The sequence below is a fragment of the Haliotis rufescens genome, unplaced genomic scaffold (genome assembly GCF_023055435.1).
Source record: "Haliotis rufescens isolate VD_foot unplaced genomic scaffold, xgHalRufe1.0.p SCAF_3, whole genome shotgun sequence".
Taxonomy (NCBI): domain Eukaryota; kingdom Metazoa; phylum Mollusca; class Gastropoda; order Lepetellida; family Haliotidae; genus Haliotis; species Haliotis rufescens.
The window spans coordinates 5184375-5208883 of record NW_025964001.1 but is presented as its reverse complement, the minus strand read 5'-3'; the positions used below and the strand labels follow the sequence as shown (position 1 = coordinate 5208883).

Genomic DNA, 24509 nt, shown 5'->3' with positions numbered 1-24509 from the left:
TATGCATACGCATTAACAACATGTTCCTTCTGTTGTGTGCAAACCTGGCAGCACCAATGCTCAAAATCTTTATTTTAGAATTTCTGCAACTTTTGGTAATTCAGGCGCATTGTTTTCAGTACGCTGGACGAATGTAACAAAACTCTTTGAAAACGCTTTGAATCTCGGACCAACACTCGGTCACTCGCACCGCTGGGATCCCCGCTTATCATTCAAAATGGTGCGGTTTCCTTGATCTATCAGCTGAATTTATATCATTACGTACCGCTTTGGAAGAGGGAAACCAGAGTGCTCGCCAAACACGTTTATGTTGACTGTACGACCCTATACTGAAGACGTGGAAACCAACAAAATCTAGTCTGCTTGCATGTCAGAGACAACTTCGAACGAAGGGCAAGGTCACCATCGCAATAAGAAAAGTGGGATCTAATCACAGTGTTTTACGCTAGAGATCAAGAGGAAATGTTATTGTTCACATTGAGGATGTTTTAGGACACAAAAACAGAAGTCAGGCACGGAATTTTCGAATAATTTGTGTCGGAACTGTTCACTTTGAGTGATCTGGTCGCGCAGTCGTGTATTACCTGATGAACAAACACCTTCGGAAGCAATGTCACATAATACGCTTCGTAGTGGACACTGATGGCACAACCGGAGCATCCCACGTTTGTCCAGATATCTGTCGAGACCGTTTCAACTGACTTCATTTCACCACGCGTAATCTTTTACGTTAAATCAGATTGAAAGTCGCGAAAGTGGTCGCGGGCTGCGTCACGCTCATAGGGACCCTCGATCTATTGGTAGTCGTACATTGCAAATTGATATAACTCGATTATATAATGTCAGGAGTAGCTCTTGGCATAACAAATATAGACTACAAAGCGAATTTGATGCGTGTGACTATCTTGGTTGGTTTAACAAAGTGTTGTAAATATCTCGTCATGAGATTTCTTCAGTTCGGATTTTTGATGAATGAAAAAGGTAGTTCTGGTGTGAGAGAGGTCACGGTTATCCAAGCAAAACGAATAAAAAGAGGTCAACCTTGTACGACACACGTGTGACATACGGATTTAGTATCTCACCACCTGTATCTTTACCACGATAAACACCAAAACAGAACAAGTTTTAATCAAACTGATTGAATTTTCAACTCGATAGAATTATCAATGACTGTGACAACCATGGTATCGACTTGTTTGATTCATAACAACGTAATAGCGACGTTTCGGTATAGATCCTTATACCGTCGTGCTTGCTTGACAACGGTATAAGGATCAAAACCGAAACCTGGTTATAACACAAAAATAAAGTTGTTATATGACAATATGTTTAATGATTTTGTCTGCTTAACCATGCTATCGATTCCCAATAAGTTTGCGTGTGATACACCACCAACGAAAACACACACAATGTCATGTCATAGATGGTCACCATTTCGGGTACAATGGGTCTACGTAACTTCCGGTTGAGTGACCATTTCGAAGCTTTCGTATTGAAGCAAAATGGCAGCCCAAATGAGACTGATCAATGCCGGCTGACTTGTCTGATTGTCAGGCGAGTTAGCTCTTTACAAATGGCGGTTATTGTGAATAATGTATGCCATGTTGTTGAGTATGGAAAGACTCCAAGGATCCAGTTACTTGAAACTTTATATTTAGCATATAAAGGCTAATGGAGCGAGAAAGCCACTCAGGGGGTTTGTAAGACCTGATGTCATCTGATAGCATTGCCTTTCTATTGTGACAATCAATACAGGTCACAGTGAAGTTTACAGTAAATTTTCAATTGACTTGGGGGTCCTATCTATTAATTTGTAATTGCAAGCGACTGTGACATTATGCGACAATCCAAATTTGAAAGAGGCGAGTGTTCACGGTTGGACGGCAGGGTTGAAACCATTAGCTCGAGTATGATGCTGACAAATCCAGAAACATAGTCGGGACGAACGGAGATTCGAACCCACGATCAAAGGTTTCTGGTGTGCCAAAGGGACGCAACTCTGCACAGCGAATTGCGGCGCATTAGACGATTGGTCACCTGTACATTGTGTCGATCTCATTTATGAGATAAGCCTACGGTAGATTCCATACCTCTTATTTTAATTTGGAACTGAGCACTTTCGTGGAGAGGACTGTTAATTTAGAGGTATCGAATTCCATTCTTTACCTGCTTTTAATCCTGTTTTGACCAATCAGAATCAAGCATTCTTCAATGCCATGGTGACATGTGTAACACTACAGGGGGACCGACAATGACGGCGACATAAATGGAGTTTGACGTCGCGTACCTTAGCAGCGTCGATGCCCTTGGTAATGGCCCAGGTGGAGACGATGTAGTCCATTACACGTTCACTGAGAGCCTTGGGGACGTCGTGCAGCTTCATGAATTCCCGGACACTGTTGAGCATGTCGTGGTAGCGGGCGAAGCTGGCGTAGAACTGCTGGAATATCGTCGTCACGTTACTGAAGATGGTGGCGTACAGAAGCGCTGCAAGAAAACGTCAAGTGGGAGTTAAGATCGACTTCTGGCATAGTCATCAGTAAGCATGGCCATTGAAGATGATGATGACGACACTAGTAAGAATACGAATACTCCACTCAAATAGCCTATGGGCCAGGATGTCACATCATTTCCCCTGTCTATGGACAGCCTCCGTCGAGAATGATTGAGTGAGTTAGTATGGTTTTACGCCGCTTTTAGCAATATTCCAGCAATATCACGACGGGGGAACACCGGAAATGGGCTTCACACATTGTACACATGTGGGGAATCGAACCCGGGTCTTCGGCGTGAAGAGCGAACGCTTTAACCACTAGACTACCCGACCGCAGCTCCCCTTGTACAAAATAAATTTACACCATATATATAAATTAAACTAGGCTACAATACCGCCCCAACCCCACCCCTACCCCCAACCCATCGAGAATGACATTATTTTCAGTATTCTGTGTTCATTCAAATTCTCTGCTTCATGGGGAGTATAACATATGATTGTGCGCTATGAAAAGAAGAAATAATAACGGCTACAACTATACGTATTCTATGCGTCTCAGCTGGGCAGCTATATCAACCTTTCGTGTGGACATGATCAAGGGAATTGTATTTGCTGTAATATTAACGTCACATGTAGATGTACAGTAAACTACGGTTATAACGAACACGGTTATAACGAACAAACGGATATAACGAACTAACTTTTTAGTCCCGACTATATGCTGTAGTTATGCTGTATATATGCTTATAACGAATTACGGTTATAACGAACTAAAATTAGAAGTCCCTTTGAGTTCCTTATAACCGTAGTTTACTGTACTAGTTGTTATTGACATGTGACCGAAGAGGTGACAACATTCCGAAAACTGTATTATGGTTAGGGTATAGCTTATACTCAAGGGATTAAAACATCACATAAAATTTCAATACTACTTAGCGCTAAAGTTCTTCATATTCAATTAATGTGAAGGATAGAGAACTCTTTCAGATCGACTCTCCAATAACCTCAAAGAGTTGGACGAGAAACAGCCAATTGCAAGACTCCATTTCATCTCACTATAAAAGACCACGTTTTCAAACGGTCTGATCGAACATTCCCCCACGTCGGAACCTCTTCACCAAGATCTCGTTGACGGTTTTACTCCGCCGTAAGTGAAGTGTTTCACCTGAAGCCATTATTTCCCTCTCTTTTTGTCTCTTTACCAGAACACTGCCCTTAATACCCCTTTGAGTTGCCCCGTTTATCCATATACAGAAAATCCCCATAACCATTTGATTGATTGAGTTAAAAAGCCCATCAATACCCAGTACAATTACATAATCTCCTCCGCGTGTGATGGCGCGCATCGATCTACGCCGCTGTGGCAGGTAAACACCATCCCAGCGTTAGAGGCTGTGAGGTTAGGCCAGGGAACACCTACAGCTGCCAAGACAGTCGCCAGGTCTCCGCCAATAGATGCTAGCTTCACTCATGGTTTACGTGTTTCTAACTACATTACTTCCGTGGTAACATTACATCCTCTTTATTTAAAACGAGATGTTGTAATTGGCTGTTATGGAAGTTGAATGAAGTGAATGAGTGTTGTTTTACGGCTTACATTTAGCGCTATTTCAGCTGTATCACGTTAGCATGTTGATAGTTGAGTTTTGGCAAGGCAACCAGTGATGGATACCATGAGCAATAATCCAAGCCGTCGGGGTACGAAGGCATACGATTAGCCAGGGCACATATTGAAACTCACAATTCCTACTTTTATCGGCTCATTCGACAAACATAAGGTACTAGAACGCCGTCATATAGCTGGGATATTGCTCAGTGCGGCGTTACACAACAAACAAACAAACAACAACAATGTTCTTTGAAATATGGGTGTGTTTTGTTTGATGCCACTTACATCCAATGATCATCATGAAGACGGAGAAGAGTTTTTCACTTGCGGTGTTGGCGGCGACGTTGCCAAAGCCGACGCCGGTCATGCAAGACAGAGAGAAGTACAGGGAGGTCAGATAACGCATGCTCTTGTCCGGCCCGCCTTCCAGCTCGTCCACTGAGGATGTGTTGGATCGTATGAATGGCGACTTGGTCAGCTTGGCCAGGATAGGCAGCCAACCGTATTCCACGTTACTTAGCAGTTCGGCGTTTCCTATGGAGTACCAACTGCACGCGAACCAATGGGCGAAGAGTATGAAGACTAGGATGAGCAGAACCAACATGGCGGCCCCGTACTCCAAGTAATGATCCAGCTTCCTCACGACACGCCCCAGTCGGAGAAGACGAACCACTTTGAGGGCGCTGAACAGAGTACTGATTCCCTGAAGGAACAGGACATAAAACATGAATATAAAATAAATGAGTCAAAGTTGAACAGTTCTAAAGTGTTTTGTTTCAAAAGGGCATAGTTACAATAACACTTCAACGTCAATAGAAAAAATAAATATTGTCTTTTGAGAAAAGTGTAAAGCTTCCGCATTCGTCTTTTTTAAACTTCCGGATAGGGAAAGACGTATTTGACGCAACGTTGAACAGTTTTCAGTTAATTGCATCATAGCATGTTAAGTTAAATTAGGCCGAAGACATTTACCACTCTGATGGTACCGATTAGAAAGGGGGTTGCTGCTGACAGAATAAGTAGCAGCATTGGGTCAAAAACTTGGATTCGAATGCGTGATCCAAAGTTGAATCTGGCAACAAGGTGACACATGCTGCAGGCGATTTGAGTCGCCTTTAAACTATTTGTCCACCCGTTCCCCTTGGAGGTCCGAATTACTCTCTTCCATTAACATGTCAACGATTATATTTATAAATATAATAATATATTTTAGGAGATTCTGTTTATGACCTTATATACTTTGGTCTGCAGTATGTCAATAGCAGAATCGTGGAAAAATACAAAAAAATATATGTCATACTCACATCGTCCACATACTGAAACGCATTGAAGACATCGTATGGTAAACAGGAAAGTAGGTCAATCACGAACCAGCTCTTTAAATAGTTCATTCGTATGATCTTAGGATCTGATATAACCTCGCCACTTGGCCCCACAAATGTGGTGTGAAAGTTCAAAACGATGTCGACGAAGAACACGACATCCACCATGCTGTCGATAACGAGGAGGGGCAGCTGGTCCATTGTCTTGATCTTGAAGGCGGCGTTATAAGGGACCATGATGGCGGTATAGAAGGTGAGGACGAGGATGATCCAGTCCCAGATTGTCTTGAAGACGCAGTAGTGGAGGATGATGTGGGGAGGCGTCTTGGGAGCCTCCAGGCGGTACTGGGGTAGGACATCCGTGTTCAGGTTCATCATCTGCTGCCAAAGATGATTTTGATATACAATAATGCCATGTAATTGGTCCTTGACAATACGTTCATGCTGAGGTGAGGTGAGGTGAGGTGAAATGGGGTTTAACGTCGTAAAGAAACGTAAGATTATTGCGCTTATTTAGCGACGTGCCAGACAAAAGGGTTATACATTTTGACGGTTCGCCAGGGTGCAAGACGGGGCAAGACTGCATGTATTACACACGTGTAGACACAAGGGTTATACATATTGACGGTTCGCCAGGGTGCAAGACGGGGCAAGACTGCATGTATTACACAAGTGTAGACACAAGGGTTATACATATTGACGGTTCGCCAGGGTGCAAGACGGGGCAAGACTGCATGTATTACACACGTGTAGACACAAGGGTTATACATATTGATGGGTCGCCAGGGTGCAAGACTGCATGTATTACACACGTGTAGACACAAGGGTTATACATATTGACGGTTCGCCATGGTGCAAGACGGTGCAAGACTGCATGTATTACACAAGTGTAGACACAAGGGTTATACATATTGACGGTTCGCCAGGGTGCAAGACGGGGCAAGACTGCATGTATTACACACGTGTAGACACAAGGGTTATACATATTGATGGGTCGCCAGGGTGCAAGACTGCATGTATTACACACGTGTAGACACAAGGGTTATACATATTGACGGTTCGCCATGGTGCAAGACGGTGCAAGACTGCATGTATTACACACGTGTAGACACAAGGGATATACATATTGACGGTTCGCCAGGGTGCAAGACGGGGCAAGACTGCATGTATTACACAAGTGTAGACACAAGGGTTATACATATTGACGGTTCGCCAGGGTGCAAGACGGGGCAAGACTGCATGTATTACACAAGTGTAGACACAAGGGTTATACATATTGATGGGTCGCCAGGGTGCAAGACTGCATGTATTACACACGTGTAGACACAAGGGTTATACATATTGACGGTTCGCCAGGGTGCAAGACGGGGCAAGACTGCATGTATTACACAAGTGTAGACACAAGGGTTATACATATTGACGGTTCGCCAGGGTGCAAGACGGGGAAAGACTGCATGTATTACACAAGTGTAGACACAAGGGTTATACATATTGATGGGTCGCCAGGGTGCAAGACTGCATGTATTACACACGTGTAGACACAAGGGTTATACATATTGACGGTTCGCCAGGGTGCAAGACGGGGCAAGACTGCATGTATTACACACGTGTAGACACAAGGGATATACATATTGACGGTTCGCCAGGGTGCAAGACGGGGCAAGACTGCATGTATTACACAAGTGTAGACACAAGGGTTATACATATTGACGGTTCGCCAGGGTGCAAGACGGGGAAAGACTGCATGTATTACACAAGTGTAGACACAAGGGTTATACATATTGATGGGTCGCCAGGGTGCAAGACTGCATGTATTACACACGTGTAGACACAAGGGTTATACATATTGACGGTTCGCCAGGGTGCAAGACGGGGCAAGACTGCATGTATTACACACGTGTAGACACAAGGGATATACATATTGACGGTTCGCCAGGGTGCAAGACGGGGCAAGACTGCATGTATTACACACGTGTAGACACAAGGGATATACATATTGACGGTTCGCCAGGGTGCAAGACGGGGCAAGACTGCATGTATTACACACGTGTAGACACAAGGGTTATACATATTGACGGTTCGCCAGGGTGCAAGACGGGGAAAGACTGCATGTATTACACAAGTGTAGACACAAGGGTTATACATATTGACGGTTCGCCAGGGTGCAAGACGGGGCAAGACTGCATGTATTACACACGTGTAGACACAAGGGATATACATATTGACGGTTCGCCAGGGTGCAAGACGGGGCAAGACTGCATGTATTACACACGTGTAGACACAAGGGATATACATATTGACGGTTCGCCAGGGTGCAAGACGGGGCAAGACTGCATGTATTACACAAGTGTAGACACAAGGGTTATACATATTGACGGTTCGCCAGGGTGCAAGACGGGGCAAGACTGCATGTATTACACACGTGTAGACACAAGGGTTATACATATTGACGGTTCGCCAGGGTGCAAGACGGGGCAAGACTGCATGTATTACACACGTGTAGACACAAGGGATATACATATTGACGGTTCGCCAGGGTGCAAGACGGGGCAAGACTGCATGTATTACACAAGTGTAGACACAAGGGTTATACATATTGACGGTTCGCCAGGGTGCAAGACGGGGCAAGACTGCATGTATTACACACGTGTAGACACAAGGGATATACATATTGACGGTTCGCCAGGGTGCAAGACGGGGCAAGACTGCATGTATTACACACGTGTAGACACAAGGGTTATACATATTGATGGTTCGCCAGGGTGCAAGACGGGGCAAGACTGCATGTATTACACACGTGTAGACACAAGGGTTATACATATTGACGGTTCGCCAGGGTGCAAGACGGGGCAAGACTGCATGTATTACACAAGTGTAGACACAAGGGTTATGCATATTGACGGTTCGCCAGGGTGCAAGACGGGGCAAGACTGCATGTATTACACAAGTGTAGACACAAGGGTTATACATATTGACGGTTCGCCAGGGTGCAAGACGGGGCAAGACTGCATGTATTACACACGTGTAGACACAAGGGTTATGCATATTGACGGTTCGCCAGGGTGCAAGGCTGCATGTATTACACAAGTGTAGACACAAGGGTTATACATATTGACGGTTCGCCAGGGTGCAAGACGGTGCAAGACTGCATGTATTACACACGTGTAGACACAAGGGTTATACATATTGATGGGTCGCCAGGGTGCAAGACGGGGCAAGACTGCATGTATTACACAAGTGTAGACACAAGGGTTATACATATTGACGGTTCGCCAGGGTGCAAGACGGTGCAAGACTGCATGTATTACACACGTGTAGACACAAGGGTTATACATATTGATGGGTCGCCAGGGTGCAAGACGGGGCAAGACTGCATGTATTACACACGTGTAGACACAAGGGTTATACATATTGACGGTTCCCCAGGGTGCAAGACGGGGCAAGACTGCATGTATTACACAAGTGTAGACAAAAGGGTTATACATATTGACGGTTCGCCAGGGTGCAAGACGGGGCAAGACTGCATGTATTACACAAGTGTAGACACAAGGGTTATACATATTGACGGTTCGCCAGGGTGCAAGACGGTGCAAGACTGCATGTATTACACACGTGTAGACACAAGGGTTATACATATTGATGGGTCGCCAGGGTGCAAGACGGGGCAAGACTGCATGTATTACACACGTGTAGACACAAGGGTTATACATATTGACGGTTCCCCAGGGTGCAAGACGGGGCAAGACTGCATGTATTACACAAGTGTAGACACAAGGGTTATACATATTGACGGTTCCCCAGGGTGCAAGACGGGGCAAGACTGCATGTATTACACAAGTGTAGACACAAGGGTTATACATATTGACGGTTCCCCAGGGTGCAAGACGGGGCAAGACTGCATGTATTACACAAGTGTAGACACAAGGGTTATACATATTGACGGTTCCCCAGGGTGCAAGACGGGGCAAGACTGCATGTATTACACAAGTGTAGACAAAAGGGGTATAAACCCTGACCTGTCTCCAGCGTTTAAACATGTAAATAGAGACGAGAGCATATTATAATATTTGAGGTGAGGTGAGGTGAAATTGGGTTTAACGTCGCGTCTGAGATTATTGCACTTATATAGCGACGTGCAAGATTATTGCACTTATATAGCGACGTGCACTAATGCCGATTTTATAGCGCTAACCCACTGAGACACCATGTCGTAGTTCAACATGAACACCCCACTCAGACACAGTATACTGACTCCCAGCCGTCCTGTCAATTTGAGTTTAACCTATACTGAGCCCATTCTGAGTGTCTAGTCGTATTAATTGGTGCCCTGTGTGAAACTATAAGACCGCGAGACAAAACCGGAACATCCTGTTGACGGACTGTATGTACAGTACACGCTATCATCATCAGTTTTCCATGACGTCTCTGTACTTACACTCCCAACGACCATTCAAATTTATGTAGGCAATAGTGACGCATCTTACATAATTATATTTGTTTGTATATTTGTACAATGACCTTCATGATAATTCTTCATTAGTTTGTTTGTTGATCAGGCAATCTCGGGAAGAGGTACAGGGCATGTGCATATTTCGACTCACGTTCGCAATTTGTGACGGCTTTGAGTTGTCAAACTTTGTATTTGGCATATGCGATGAAAACTGCAGCAGGGTGGACCGGTTCCGCGTCACAGACCGCGCCAGGCGGGCGAACTTGCTCAAACCAGCTGCAATATCAAACGTATCAAACATGTCAAACATTTGAAAACTGTTAAATATTTCAAGCATGTCAAGCATCTCAAACGCATAAAAAATGTCAAACGCATCAAACATGTTAAATATATCAAACATCTTAAAAACATCAAACATAAAATGTCAAACATATCAAACATGTCAAACTTCAAACTCATCAAACATGTCAAACATCAAACATCACAAATCTTCCCTTGCTTTTGTTAACTGTCTGAAATAAACTACGAAACTGTGGCGTGTTCATTTCATTCAATAAAACCTGTAGAGTTATGATTCCTTTTAGTGGAACGCATATAGAAATCCTTCCTTAGAAATTTGGTTTTATAAAAACATGAAGAATACAGTTATGCTTAATAATAATAATAAATTCGACAAAACCGTTTGCATAATGTCCTAAGCATGTGTTCATGAATCACTATCCCATGCCAGTTGTTCGCGAAAAGGTGAGCAAGTTTTGCCCTTCGGATGTCATTGTCACAAACACATGCAAAGGCAAGTCAATTTAAACCATTTAAATCCATCAAAACGCTTATGATTGGCTATTACCTTTGCCGCCTTCGTCGTCGATTGGTTGTTTGAGGGCAGTAATGTCCTTGAAGGAGCACATGAATAGCACCACTTGGTCCTTCTCGTTCTTGATGGGGGCCACGTGCAGGAGTAGCCATAGTGGAGTCCCTGCGGAACAATATTACAGGCTCACGTACTTCATCTTAAACGTTATCAACAAAACATTCAACGAGCATGGTCGTAAACGTTCCTGAAAATATATTGACAGACATAAACAAGAGAACATATGCCAAAGTACCAGTTTGTCAGCCTTGATGATGCTGGGAAAACTGGCATTTATATAAAATAATATTTAACCAGGACGAGGACATAGAATCAGCCATGTAATACATTCTAGCCTCAAATCAGGTTGTAGCGATTTAAATTCACATAAAACTGATAGAGTCCTTTGAAATGACCCATCCTGCTATTGTGGCGCTACGTGTATACACAGGTCTTCAGCAACCCATGCTTGCCGTAAGAGGCGGATATTGCTGAGTGCGGCGTTAAACAACAAACAAACAAAACAGACTTGTATACATGTATGGTAAACAATTACAGGAAACAATAGAATATATCCAATGTGTACAAACAATTACTTCAGAAAGTGGTAGATATAATTAACCAGTACGGTATTCTATTTCAATTATCGACCTATGGTCTTATGATGATATTATTGGTTAACTGATAGTATTGATGTCATGCAATATGATTTCATATTTTTGTATTGGAGTGACAATAAGATAAGCAGGCCTTTGGATTGTTTGCCAATCCATTTCGTTATGAAATATACAGGTATATGTGTACAGCAATACAAACCCGGAGTATTTGCTATCCCTGACGTTTTAGTTTGAATACTGTCTGGATTAACGAGTGTCCATGTTTATACAGCATCACAATACGGGTGGGGGTGGGGATTGGTGTGTGTTGTTTTGGGGTTTTTTTTGTGTGTTTTTGTTGTTGTTTTTGTGTGTTGTTTTTGTTTGTTTGTTGTTGTTTGTGGGGTTTGTTGTTTTTGTTTTGTTTTGTTTTGTTGTTGTTGTTGTGGGGTTGTTTTTTTTTAGGGGGGGGGGGGGTATACTCTCCGGCCATCTTTGGGTACGTAATTGATACCAGTCCTTCGATCAATATATATTTATAGGCCTATTAAAACTGTTTCATTCCTGAGATAATTTAACTTTCAACGTGTCACAGCCCATCTGTGATTTATAGCATAGATAACAACCTATTGTCTATTAATATTTCAACATCACTAATCACATTCAGTCCTTGCACCTGCTGTTCGTATAATCAGGTCAGACGTCACCTTCATCAACATACACGACCGCAGTGGAGCCAGAAGCAGTGCAACCTCTCGGGGCAACAGTAATTGGTAAACAAGCATTCTTAGAGTCATCAATATACACCTTTCACTTGAACAAAACTCCTATTTGTCAGGCAGTCCATGGGGGTTAGAACTAATATCAGAGTATTACAGGTCCGTCGTTTTCGTGCATGCATTCATTTTTCTGAATAGTGTTGCCATGTACTTGGGTGAGCAGATTGAGTCTGTGTCGCTGGCTGTCAGTGTTTAGCCCCAGGCTCGCGGCTACCCTGATATAACAGACAGCCCCATCGATCAGCACTGGGAGTGGTACACGAGGAATAGGGCTCATATAGCATCGTATTAACGACCCGTGACGTCACAACTCTCATTATGTCCCCATTAGCTTTTTGATGGCGTTTAGGATACGAAGAAAATAAACATAGAAAGAACACAGGCTCGCAGATGGGAATGACTTGAGATTTTGATATTTACATGATATTTATGGGGGTCAACAATTTCAGGGTCATTTTCTCTGTGTGCGCAAATTGGTTTGTTCCGATCTATTAGGCGGTGTATGTAGGTATCCAACTTATTTAAAATGATAGGTGGCGTCGTTTGTAGATAGATCAGTTCACGTGGTGCAATGGCCGACATAAAAGAAACACAGTTCACCAGTGACGCTGCCTTTACAAAACTGTCATCCATGTTCTCAAAGCGACATTATACGACAGCCAGGCTCTCATATGTCGTGTTTCCCCTGGGCAGGGGACTTCGGACTGAACAAGTCAATATGATTGAAACCCCACTGTCAGAATCAATGTACGACACACGCCGAACAACGAGACGTCATTTGAGGGTATTATGCAACAGCCAGACGGGAATAAAAGGGTTTGTTCTTTCGGTTGGAATGCTGCACTGAGTCTGGCGCCACTCGGTGGTGTCGACCTGCAACGTGATAAGGTCAACAACGAGCCAAATGCTTTACAAAGAAGCTAGTAATATAGGGTTACATTGAACTGGCTTCTGAGCTGACGGAAACATGGAACAGATATTGGCATTTTCGACTCAAATGGCACATAGCTAGTGTTTGTTTGTTTGTTGCTTCACGCCACACAAAACAATATCCCAGCTATGTGACGGTGATAAATAATCGATGCTGGACCAGGTAAATCCAGTGATTGACATCACGAGCATTGATCTACGCCATTGGGATACGAAAACAAGCATCAACCAAGTCAGTGACCACCCGATCCCGTTAGTCACCTCTTACGACAAGCATGTGTTGCTGAAGGCCCTTCCTGCTTTAGACAATGGAAAAGTTTCAGTTTGTTTCATGAAGCTGCAGATACTGTTTTGGAAGTTCAATAATAAAGTAAATTGAAAACAAATTAAAAACAACTCATAAATTTTCAGTGACAAATGTTGTAAAACCTACAACTTTAATCAACTCCGCCTGATCCTAAAATAGGAAATAGTGAGTGAGTATGTTTTTTACGCCGCTTTTAGCAATATTCCAGCAATATCACGGCGGGGGACACCAGAAAAGGTGTTCCACACATTGTACCCATGTCGGGAATCGAACCCGGGTCTTCGGCGTGACGACTTAACGCTTTAACCACCAGGCTACCCGACCTCCCCTAAAATAGGAAATAGTAAACATCAGTTATAACGGATACAGATAAACTGTCAAAACAGTGGTCAATGACCCTTCGCGTTATCGTTCATATGACCACAGACACACGGCCTGTAGGTTTTATACATGTGCTACCGACTGTCGTGTGGTGGTTGAATCACCATTACCGGGCTAAAAGTAAATTCTGAATTTGAAAATAAAAAATACAGACGTAAGAAAATTTCATTTTAGTCTGTCATTTTGGAAGCAATGCCAAGTTACCTGTGCAAGAAGCAGGTAGGCGTTTGTACGCTCCACTGATTTCCACTGCGCATTAGATTAAGCATGTGACACTACGATGTCTCCTCTGAGGCAACACTATGCCGGGGTTAGATGAGCTTTCGTCTCTCATCATTTATTAATTGTTAACAACTGCCCTGAAAAACACTCTTGTTCGCCAAGCGATCACACCCCAGCCAGTTCTTCTAAGTGTGATTTCCCCGGAGATTGTGCTTGTGAATTATTCAAATGAAATGAATACAATTATATTTCCAGCAAAAAACTTCCCACCTCTGTGACCGAATATATTGAAGCAGGTATGTGCTTTTCATATTACCCGTTTGCGTCACGTAACCTAAAATAAATTAATGTTGACATTATAATCTCACTGGTGAGAAAAGCTAGGCATGATAGAATGTGTTTAGTGTCATTCACACGTGTGACATTATAAAGGAGGCAGCAATATCATCCCACCTCATCCGCGAGGACAATGGTGCACGTAAATTGTTATTGGGCCCGTTACATGTAATGAGAAATGGGAAGGGTTGGTTATACACTCTGCATACGCGTGCGAGTTAGTCACCACTGCGGACAATGGATACATGCATTGTAATGGTTATGATGAGACGGAGACCAGTTTTAAATTCCTGTTGAATTTAATATGACAAGTCCCAGGTGTGTGCTGCAACCTGCGCACCTGTCGCGTAACTCTTTGCTGGCTCCAGAACGGGTGGAACTCTATTCTGAGCATAACCAAGGTGGTACACGATAACTGACTCTAAAATGTAATCGGTGTTTATTTTCATTTCTGAATAATGTCTGTTGATGACCATTTATTAATGTTATTTGCGTCTGTTTGTATGCAATTTCAAACTGACAACACTGCTTTTGATACTAACTATTTCTCAATACACATTTGACAGAATCATGAATCATTCGGTCTCATATTGCACATTGACTTGATATGCCCCGGTGTTGGCTTGTGTTGTCTGTCATCAGAAACGCCGTGACTGCAAGTATTCTTAGAAGGCGGGGCAGCCTCTCAGTTTGAAGATGTCACAGGGAACAAAGGGATTCAGTGCTACAGGTGGAGCAGACATGCATGAGTTATCAATGATTTTCAGTGATCCATTCATATAATTGTCACGGCTATATTGCCCCTCACGCCCAGTGGCCTGTGTTTTGGCGGATAGTGGAGACTGGTTATTCACTGGCGTTGACGTTGTATATTTAAATGGGCATTGGTTATTTGGTTAAATGGGGATCGCGTATTTGTTTAAATGGGGATCGGGTATTTGTATTAAATGGGCATTAGGTATTTGTTTAAATGGAAATCGGATATTTGTTTCAATAGAGATCGGGTATTTGTATTAAATGGGCATTAGGTATTTGTTTAAATGGGGATCGGGTATTTGTATTGAATGGGGATCGGGTACTTGTTAAAATGGCGATCGGGTATTTGTATTGAATGGGGATCGGGTACTTGTTAAAATGGCGATCGGGTATTTGTATTGAATGGGGATCGGGTATTTGTATTAAATGGGGATCGGGTATTTGTATTGAATGGGGATCGGGTATTTGTATTGAATGGGGATCGGGTATTTGTTTAAACAGGGATCAGGTCATAATAAATGGAGATCGGGTATTTTATCAAAAGGGTATCAGTTATTCATTTAAATAGGGATCTGGTATTTATTTAAACGGAGATCCCGTATTTGTTTTAAAAGAAGATCGGGTATTTGTATTAAATGGGTATCAGGTATTTGTTTAAATGGAGATCGGGTATTTGTATTAAATGGACATCGGGCATTTATATTAAATGGTTATCAGGTACTAGTATTTATTTAAATTGGAATCAGGTATTTGTTTAAATGGGGATCAGGTATTGGTATTAAATGGAAATTGGATATTTGTTTTATATAGAGATCGGGTATTTGTATTAAATAGGGATAGGGTATTTGTTTAAACAGGGATCAGGTTATAATAAATGTAGATGGGGTATTTTATTAAATGGGGAGCAGGTATTTGTATTAAATGGGTATCAGGTATTAATCTAAATTGGGATCAGGTATTTGTATTCAATGGGAATCAGGTATTTATTTAAATAGAGATCGGGTATTTGTATTAAATGGAGATCGAGTATTTTATTAAATGGGGATCGGGTATGTTTTCAAATCGAGATTAGTGATTGGCTGAGAATCTGAGAATAGAATTAGATTTATGTGTATGTCATTTTCAATTTTATTTCGGCAGAATTTGAGGGAGAATGGTAAAAGCCCGATTGTGGAGCAAACCCAAAGCACTTTGCCAAACAGAGTTACCAGTATCCTTGACAGAAATATTGCTAGCATCTCTACACTCACTCATTGCAACTGATTCTCGCAACACCCCGCCCATGATAGCCCACCGGATATCGTCTGCTGAAACTGACTCTTTTAGCGATAGAGCAACAACCCGCCCATGATACCGAACCGGATGTCGTCTGCTGTACTTACTGTTCTTCTTGTAGAGCAGAATTTCGACCTGCTCCTGTTCCATCGTTTCGAAGGCGTCCTCCAGGCCATGGATGGTCTCCTTGTCGGTCAGCTCGCCATACATGAAGCTGCACGTACTGCTCTTCTGCATAACCTCCGCCCGGTTGTAGCCGGCAAGCTTACAGAAGCCGTCATTGCAGTAGACGATAGGGTACTCCACGATCCGAGCGTTGGCCAGTATAAAGCTGCTGTCTGTAATTACAAATATACAACGTTTAAATTGAGAAACAGAAATGTCTAAATACAACAGTGATATTGTCTTATATTTCAATTGTTCACTTTGTTATTTTCATCATGTAAATGAAATATGAATTCCCTTTTCTTCAATATAAAGCATTACATGTGTAATTCCAAAGGATTTCTAAATAGCGGGGTGTTAACGTTATTCTTATTATTTCTTTAAATTTAACAGTTTCTTTTTCTTAAACGTGTTGACATTCGGGCTCGCCCAATCAAAAACCCGGATTCCCGACAGCCATCTAATATATAAAACCCATTCTGCGTATTAATGTCATATCATCGCCAATGCAACTTCACTCATGATTTCGAGCTGTCTGTATACCAGGACTGTGTTGTCCAATGTGGACATCATATCGTTTTGAGAGGTCTCCATCAACCTGTACCAGATTAAATTCACAATTTTAAAACACATGTTTTTCTTCATTCATTGGGCTTGTTTTTGCATTGTTTCTGGTTTAAGACACATTTGGAGGTGAATGAGTGAGTAAATATGGTTTTGCGCCGCTTTTAGCAATATTCAAGCAATATCACGGCGGGGGACAACACTAATTTTGGAGGTAACATGGTACAGTGAAATAAGGACACTGTCGTATGAAAAATAAAGACAACTGTAATTGTGGACAATCCGGTAATGACAATCCGTCAGTTAGCCTGCTAACCTGGACATCGCCCTTTCTGTTCTCGGGCACAGACATTACTCAATTATTGATATTCGATTCATTCCTCTCCGCATACCAAATAATTGGTTTTAAAGATCATTTTTCGTCTATTTTGGTAATATAATTTTCTATACCTTCAAGATAGTGTCTGCTGTTAGAGAGTGCACGTCTCCTATTACCGTGAGTCTGTACAATCTGCTTCAGCATGGTAATGCTTTGTGTCATAAAAGTGGCTCTATTAGAACCAAACGAAACACGTATTTTTTGTTATATAGTTTGTTTCATTTCTCGTTATCGAATCAATATGTTTTGATTTGTTTCAAGACAATTAATGTGTGTTTTGGTCACATACATTTAATTTGGTAATTTGTTAGTTTTTAAAACTGAATAAATCAGGCATCACGTGACAAAGTGGGAAACTCATTACCTGATGTTGCAACCTGATATGATATACAGGAATAGCGTCAGTGATAAGTCTCACTCGGATTACATCGGGCATGTTCGCACTTCAACGCACAGAAACTCATGAAAAGTGATGAGATCGTGTGTATTTATTTGTTTGACATTTAATTAAACTCGATCATGGCATTTCGACTTGTTTATGTATGTTCAAGCTCTACCATTTCGTAAAAGAATTGATGCATTCTTTCTGTTCAACATTTTATCTTAAATGTCAAGGTTTGATAATGTCCAATCAACACTACCTTTATCAGATACATAACCATCGAATAACTGTTTTTTGTTTGTTTCATGTGCACAAGGTGTATACTTTCTTTTGCCCGTCGGTTTTGTCTATGTTATTGTCTCAACTGGACGGAAGAATCAGACATAACTGACACACTTACATGGACGCCTCTTTTTTAATATTAATACAATTATTGAAAAATAAATCTGAATAATATGCAATACAGTAAACTACGGTTATAATGAACTCAAAGGGACCACTAATTTTAGTTCGTTATAACCGTCGTTCGTTATAAGCATATACAGTAAACTACGGTTATAATGAACTCAAAGGGACCACTAATTTTAGTACGTTATATCCGTCGTTCGTTATACGCATTTCGACCGTTTCCTGTATACAGCAAATGGCCGGGACCAAAAAAAACAGTTCGTTATATCCGTCGGTTCGTCAAAAGCGTGTTCGTTATAAACGTAGTTTACTGTAATTTCTTTTAATGGGAAATTATGGATTTTCTAGTTTACTCTTTAAATTCTATACGATGTAAATATGATCACAACTTTAACAAGATGATTATACATAGCGTATACCTTCCTATTGTGTGTCAGAGTCATACCTTCAATGGCATTTAATAGCTGTATGGGTGTTGCGGTAGCATGCTGGTACCTTTATCAAGAAAGATACAAAAATATGAACAACGTTGAAAATATTTTGTATATTTGTTTATTGTTTCACGTCATCTAAATGTAACCTCTATTTATTCGTTTATTATTTTCAGATATATCTAATGAAGGAAAAAAGAACTTTCAAACTACATGAGTGAGTGAGTATGGTTTTACGCCGCTTTTAGCAATATTCAAGCAATATCACGGTGGGGGACACCAGAAATGGGCATCACACATTGTACCCATGTCGGGAATCGAACCCGGGTCTTCGGGGTGACGATCGAACGCTCTAACCACTAGGCTACCCGACAGCCCCTCAAACTACTTGAGGGTACGCCATGTCATGCAGATCTGTCATGCGATAACGACCCGGCGTATTGCCTCGCCGTGTTCACAATCAGGTCAATCCGACATGACAAGACAGTTACAGCAGCCCATGTCATTACGTCCTCATAGCAACGCCATACATCTTGGTATTTATATTTATAATATCAAAACACAACGTGGACTGAGTCCGCATTGTTCTAAACCCGAGTCCTCGCAGGATGTGTTACCTGATGTTTGACTGTCTGAGGCGACTGAGGGCGACAAACAAGTTGAGTGTTTATGAGAACCACTTGGAAACAACCAAGCCTCGCTTTGTTCCCAGTCGCCATCAGATGGGTTGTCGAGTGCCGCGTTTCAGGCCGTGATCAAACTTCAGTTGCGTGTGATGAAAGGAACGGTTTTTCCAATGACATAATAATAATGAACGTATTATAGTGGCGGAGCCAGGCCGTGTCCTTGCAGGGGCTCTCGACGTTCGGTGACATGAGAGGCAGTTCCACCACTAAGACATACAGCCCTCTTGTAGACAATGTGATGAATCTGAATGGATGGCGTCCATATATTTGTAAGATAACATATATTTGACATATTTGAACTGTTGAAGCTGTTACTTATAATCGATCACGGTCTTTGGTTAATGTTTTCGTTGTTTTGATCACCCGGTAATCGTTCACTTGAATCTCGCTTAATTTATCTAACTGTCAGCATCTTCTAATGCAGCTTGCCTAAGTGAAGTGCGACCTCAGTATCCAGTCTGGTTCTCTGGGTAAGCTGCGCTTGCGCTACGGTAGCGCAAGCGCAGCCTACGAAGGCAACCCGACTGGCTCAGTCTCTTGTCCCATGTCGTGCAGGTGGGTGGGTGAGAGGGGTTAAATGTCTTGAAAATCAGATCTTAGTGCACGTTACCTCTAAACAAAGATCTGATGATCTGATGATCAAAACCATCGTCTGTCTCTCGCTTCAAAGGGATAAACATTTCAAAAGGGTGAAACGTTCCATTGCTCGTGGGAAGAACTGCCAGACAATCTCGGCCATCTAGAATTCCAGAATATTCTTTTGTTCAGTTTTCAGATTTTGAATCGAGAACGTTGGCAAAATATTTTCCAAACCGTAGTCTGGAATGGAAGTCGCCAGTTTAAAACTAGTCCTGATTTCTGATTGGCTAATGTAGACTTCTTGTTGGTCATTTCATTGGTCGGTCAAAGTCGGTGAAAGGTCGTTCTTACGTGACCTGTGATGGGATGTCCTCAGATCTTTGTTTTGCAGTAGCGAGCACTCGGAACTGCTTTTCATGAGATTGGGATAAAGGCAGGTTTCAGCAATATCTCAGCAATATTTCAACAATATCACAGCAGGGGACACATCGAATAGGATTCACTCAATGTAGCAAGTCTAGGACAGCCCTGGGCGATGTCTAACAGTTCCCAGTATCAGATGTGTAAAATTCTTGAACAAACCACAGTAAAAGTATTTATAAACCAAAGCCCGCAATAGCCACCTGAGTCAATAGTCAGAGGCTAGTATTATTCTTTTCGACCCAGCAATCATATGTGTCTATCCGGTGATGTATTTCAGCTGCAGCACTGCTTAAGCCGTGATAACCTTGACCGGTGGACTTAATCAACGACTTATGTCCCTGATACACGATAGTGCTCATAAAGAGTCGTCGGTCGGTTACGTTACTGTGATTCCATACACTGGCGCGAACAATGGCGGTTATCGCCTCTTGCATATGGCGCAGCTAATCCCAGCAACGCCCTCTGTAGTGTAGTCCGGCAAATCTGGTTAATGAGATCAACACCCTCTCAGTGTTCAGTGTTGTAAGTACATGACACTAGGAAGCAATCCTCATCATTTCCGCATCTCTTCAAAAACCGTAACATTTTACAATAGGTTTTTAAATATTATTTTTCAGATTTTCATATTCATGGGTATTACTAAACAATATATGTATGACACGTTTCAGTGTATGAATATAAAATAAATAGTAATATAAAACAATATTTTCATTGTAATAGCTTTCTAAAACAATAAATATATCCATTACTCTACATATATTGTCATAGTGGTTATCATAAGCTAATATATATATATGATGTAAATGTATTGTGTACAATGGGTCAACCGGCCTTTATATATATATAATATAAATATAGTTGGAGGCGCCTTTGCGCGGCAGTGCAGTTTTGCCATCACTGGCGGCGAGATTTATTTTAAGAAAAGCTAAACTTTCAGTCCAATATAACAAACAAAAGACAGATTCTTTCAAAATGTTGTCAGAAAGGGTAAAAAAAATACGGAAGCCTAGTAGGGCCACGGTGAATGATACTAAGTCCTACGTAGGAGATAGTAAGTCCTACGTAGGAGATAGTGATTCTAGGCCATACTAAGTCCTACGTAGGAGATAGTAAGTCCTACGTAGGACATAATACGTCCTACGTAGGAGATACTAAGTCTAGCCCTCTATGCACTTTACGGCCAGTCACATGGATCATAAACCACCCTCTTCCCAACCAAACACTAGCCCTCTATGCACTTTACGGTCAGTCACATGGATCATATTCCCCCCTCTTCCCAACCTAACACTAGCCCTCAATGCACTTTACGGCCAGTCACATGGATCATATTCCCCCCTCTTCCCAACCTAACACTAGCCCTCTATGCACTTTACGGTCAGTCACATGGATCATATTCCCCCCTCTTCCCAACCTAATACTAGCCCTCTATGCACTTTACGGTCAGTCACATGGATCATATTCCCCCCACTTCCCAACCTAATACTAGCCCTCTATGCACTTTACGGCCAGTCACATGGATCATATTACCCCCACTTCCCAACCTCATACTAGCCCTCAATGCTGTTTATGGACTTGTCGTGAGAGTCGAACAATCGCTGGAATCCTCCCCATCTTAACATCCCCATTTCGCCTCGGAGAATGGTAAGTTCCACTCACCGGCGATGGAATGCAGTATAAACGAGATAGAAGATAGTATCTTAGCAACCAGATACCGTGACGTCAAAAGAGCTGTAGCTTTAATTCCACTTGATATGAAGCTAAGTGCCTATGTTTCTTCAGGACTCAGTCACCGACGTAGAGGAGGCCGTCCTGGGGTACCTGGGGAGCCAAGGGATGAGGATGTCCAGGTGTTGGGAGGAGGGCGAGGGGAGCAATGTCGTAGATGTCATGGGTAATAACGTGGAAGCGGCAGACGACAAGGAACAATTCGCGGCAAGAATGATTACCAAGACAGGAGTCACGCAGAGATTACATTGGAACACTTTGATTAGCTGTCAGCAATGTCAGTTTAAATAGGCGCGCACCTAACATGCAATGAAAGAACATGGGAGTGGGTAAGTTTTGTTTCAGCAGCATTCCAGATGTACCACGAGGAACTGTAAGCAATCTGGCCATGCAAACCAGAGGTTGATAGTATGAGCATCGCGTGACGGATACGGCAACATTCAGTAACTGCACTGAATCATCGGCTCCTACCACATGCAAGGGGTACTAGGGATCTGTTCTGACCAATATCATCACGATGTATATCCAGTACCGTATTCACCGTACTGAGCGCACTGCTCCAATAAGCTTCCCGGACCAAATTCAAGACGATGTATGGTCTTCGTAAGCGCTCCCCTGCTGAGATCGACCCTTTACATGAAAGACGGTTCATGTTTTTAATTATGTATATTACAGACTTCTTTCAGAAAACAACAGTTTAGAGTGAGTGAGTATGGTTTTACGCCGCTTTAAGCAATATTCCAGCAATATCACGGCGGGGGACACCACAAATTGGCTTCACACATTGTACCCATGTCGGGAATCGAACCCGGGTCTTCGAGGTGACGAGCGATCGCTTTAACCACTAGGCTACCCGACCGCCCCCAACAGTGTAGAAATGGAATATGATTGTGTATTAACTCTTATCAAAAACGTTTTAGTTTCATCTACGTATTAACTATTTTTTTTCACCACCGCTCCATCATTGACAATAGAATTAACTCTTTGTGTATCTTCTGTATTTAGCACACCCGTTCCCAATTGTCTAAGCATCCAGGGCGCTTATTACGGCGAATACGGTATATGTTATGTCTGGCGCATTTTAGCGGAGTACACTTAAAATAACAGAATGGGTCAGATTCCGACATAAAGTAAAGTAAGATAGATCACATCAACATCTGAAGGACACACGTGTTTCCCGGACTTGAAGATTGCAATAAGCCCACGCATTAAGTATCGACCGTCGTGATAATGTCCCACTGGTCATGGCGATGTGAAGACGAGATCGCGGGAGTGTTCACGTCCAACGACACACCTGTCACCGACCCAGGTACGTCAGGTGGTGTAAAGCTAATCAACGATCACCTGGAGTGTATTGATCACCTGGGCAGCGTTACATCTAATGTGCTAATCACCAGGTAATGCGATGTACGACAATCGATCGGTGGCTGGGGACCCCTGATGATGCTCCGACCACGTCACGTGACCGCAGGAAGGTCGGTCATCCACTCGCCCACATTGTCACGCGGCGTTTGGGTGACAGGGTCAGAATACAATAGGCCTTCAATGATACCGTAATCATGTCGAGAGTTCATGAAAGGGTGTTGGAAAAGCGGTCCTATGATACATATTGAATAGATAATTTTCGTGTGTAGAGCAGACGAGACGTGAGAATAACCATATTATTCACTACTGATACAAATACACCCACATATGCACAAAAGTGTGCTTTGCGATTTATTATAAATATATAAATTTTATCAATTTAGGCACAATCAGTCTTGTGACATTTGTTTCTATCTGGTGTGTTAATTTCCTGATTTTTAACAGGACAAGGGCAGGTAACTCTACCTACTTTCTAGGTTACTCGTAACATGTACACCTCAAAAGAAGTTACGCTGCACCCGATCTTTTCATATGACAAAGGTTTTAATCTGTCATTTCATGGAGCCCCGATTTTTTTAATATGACTATAGTTAATCTGTCATGTCATGGCAGTGAGTGAGTGAGTATGGTTTTACACAACTTTTAGCAATATTCCAGCAATATCACGGCGGGGGACACAAGAAGTGGGCTTCACACATTGTACCCATGTAGGGAATCGAACACGAGTAATCAGCGTGACGACCGAACGCTTTAACCACTAGGCTACCCGATCTTTAACTTCTTTTGAGAAGAATATATCAATGACACGTGACCATGAAGTCAGTGCATTCTGTTTTAGCACAAAGAAGGGAATATTCTCTTCCTCACACTGATTTATTCTTACCAGCATCTAGTTTAGAATACCGACACATTGAAGTTATTTACAGAAGGGCACAACAACATACAAGAATAAACACGCTGAGATAATAAAAACATAATCTACAAAAGGATCACAATTATATTTTCCTATTTATGAAATTGTTCAGATACGACGAAGAAACCAACGTCATAGATGTTCAAACAACCGGGGGGCACGGGCCGCGATTCGCTGTGCAG

At 42.3% G+C, this 24509-nt stretch overlaps 1 protein-coding gene across 2 annotated transcripts in view; it reads right to left on the bottom strand.

The window, feature by feature from the left end:
• Nucleotides 1-24509, bottom strand: part of LOC124131830 (potassium voltage-gated channel subfamily H member 1-like) — a 60254-nt gene that overhangs the window by 9482 nt on the left and 26263 nt on the right. Inside the window, exons 2-7 of one of the 2 annotated variants that reach the window (XM_046495318.2) lie at nt 16415-16645; nt 10723-10851; nt 10027-10151; nt 5408-5806; nt 4389-4806; nt 2288-2487 (exon numbers count right to left, since the gene is read on the bottom strand). In XM_046495318.2, the coding sequence (XP_046351274.2) occupies nt 2288-2487; nt 4389-4806; nt 5408-5806; nt 10027-10151; nt 10723-10851; nt 16415-16645 (1502 nt within the window). The remainder of the gene's footprint in view (nt 1-2287; nt 2488-4388; nt 4807-5407; nt 5807-10026; nt 10152-10722; nt 10852-16414; nt 16646-24509) is intronic. The other variant, XM_046495319.2, reaches the window with a different exon arrangement.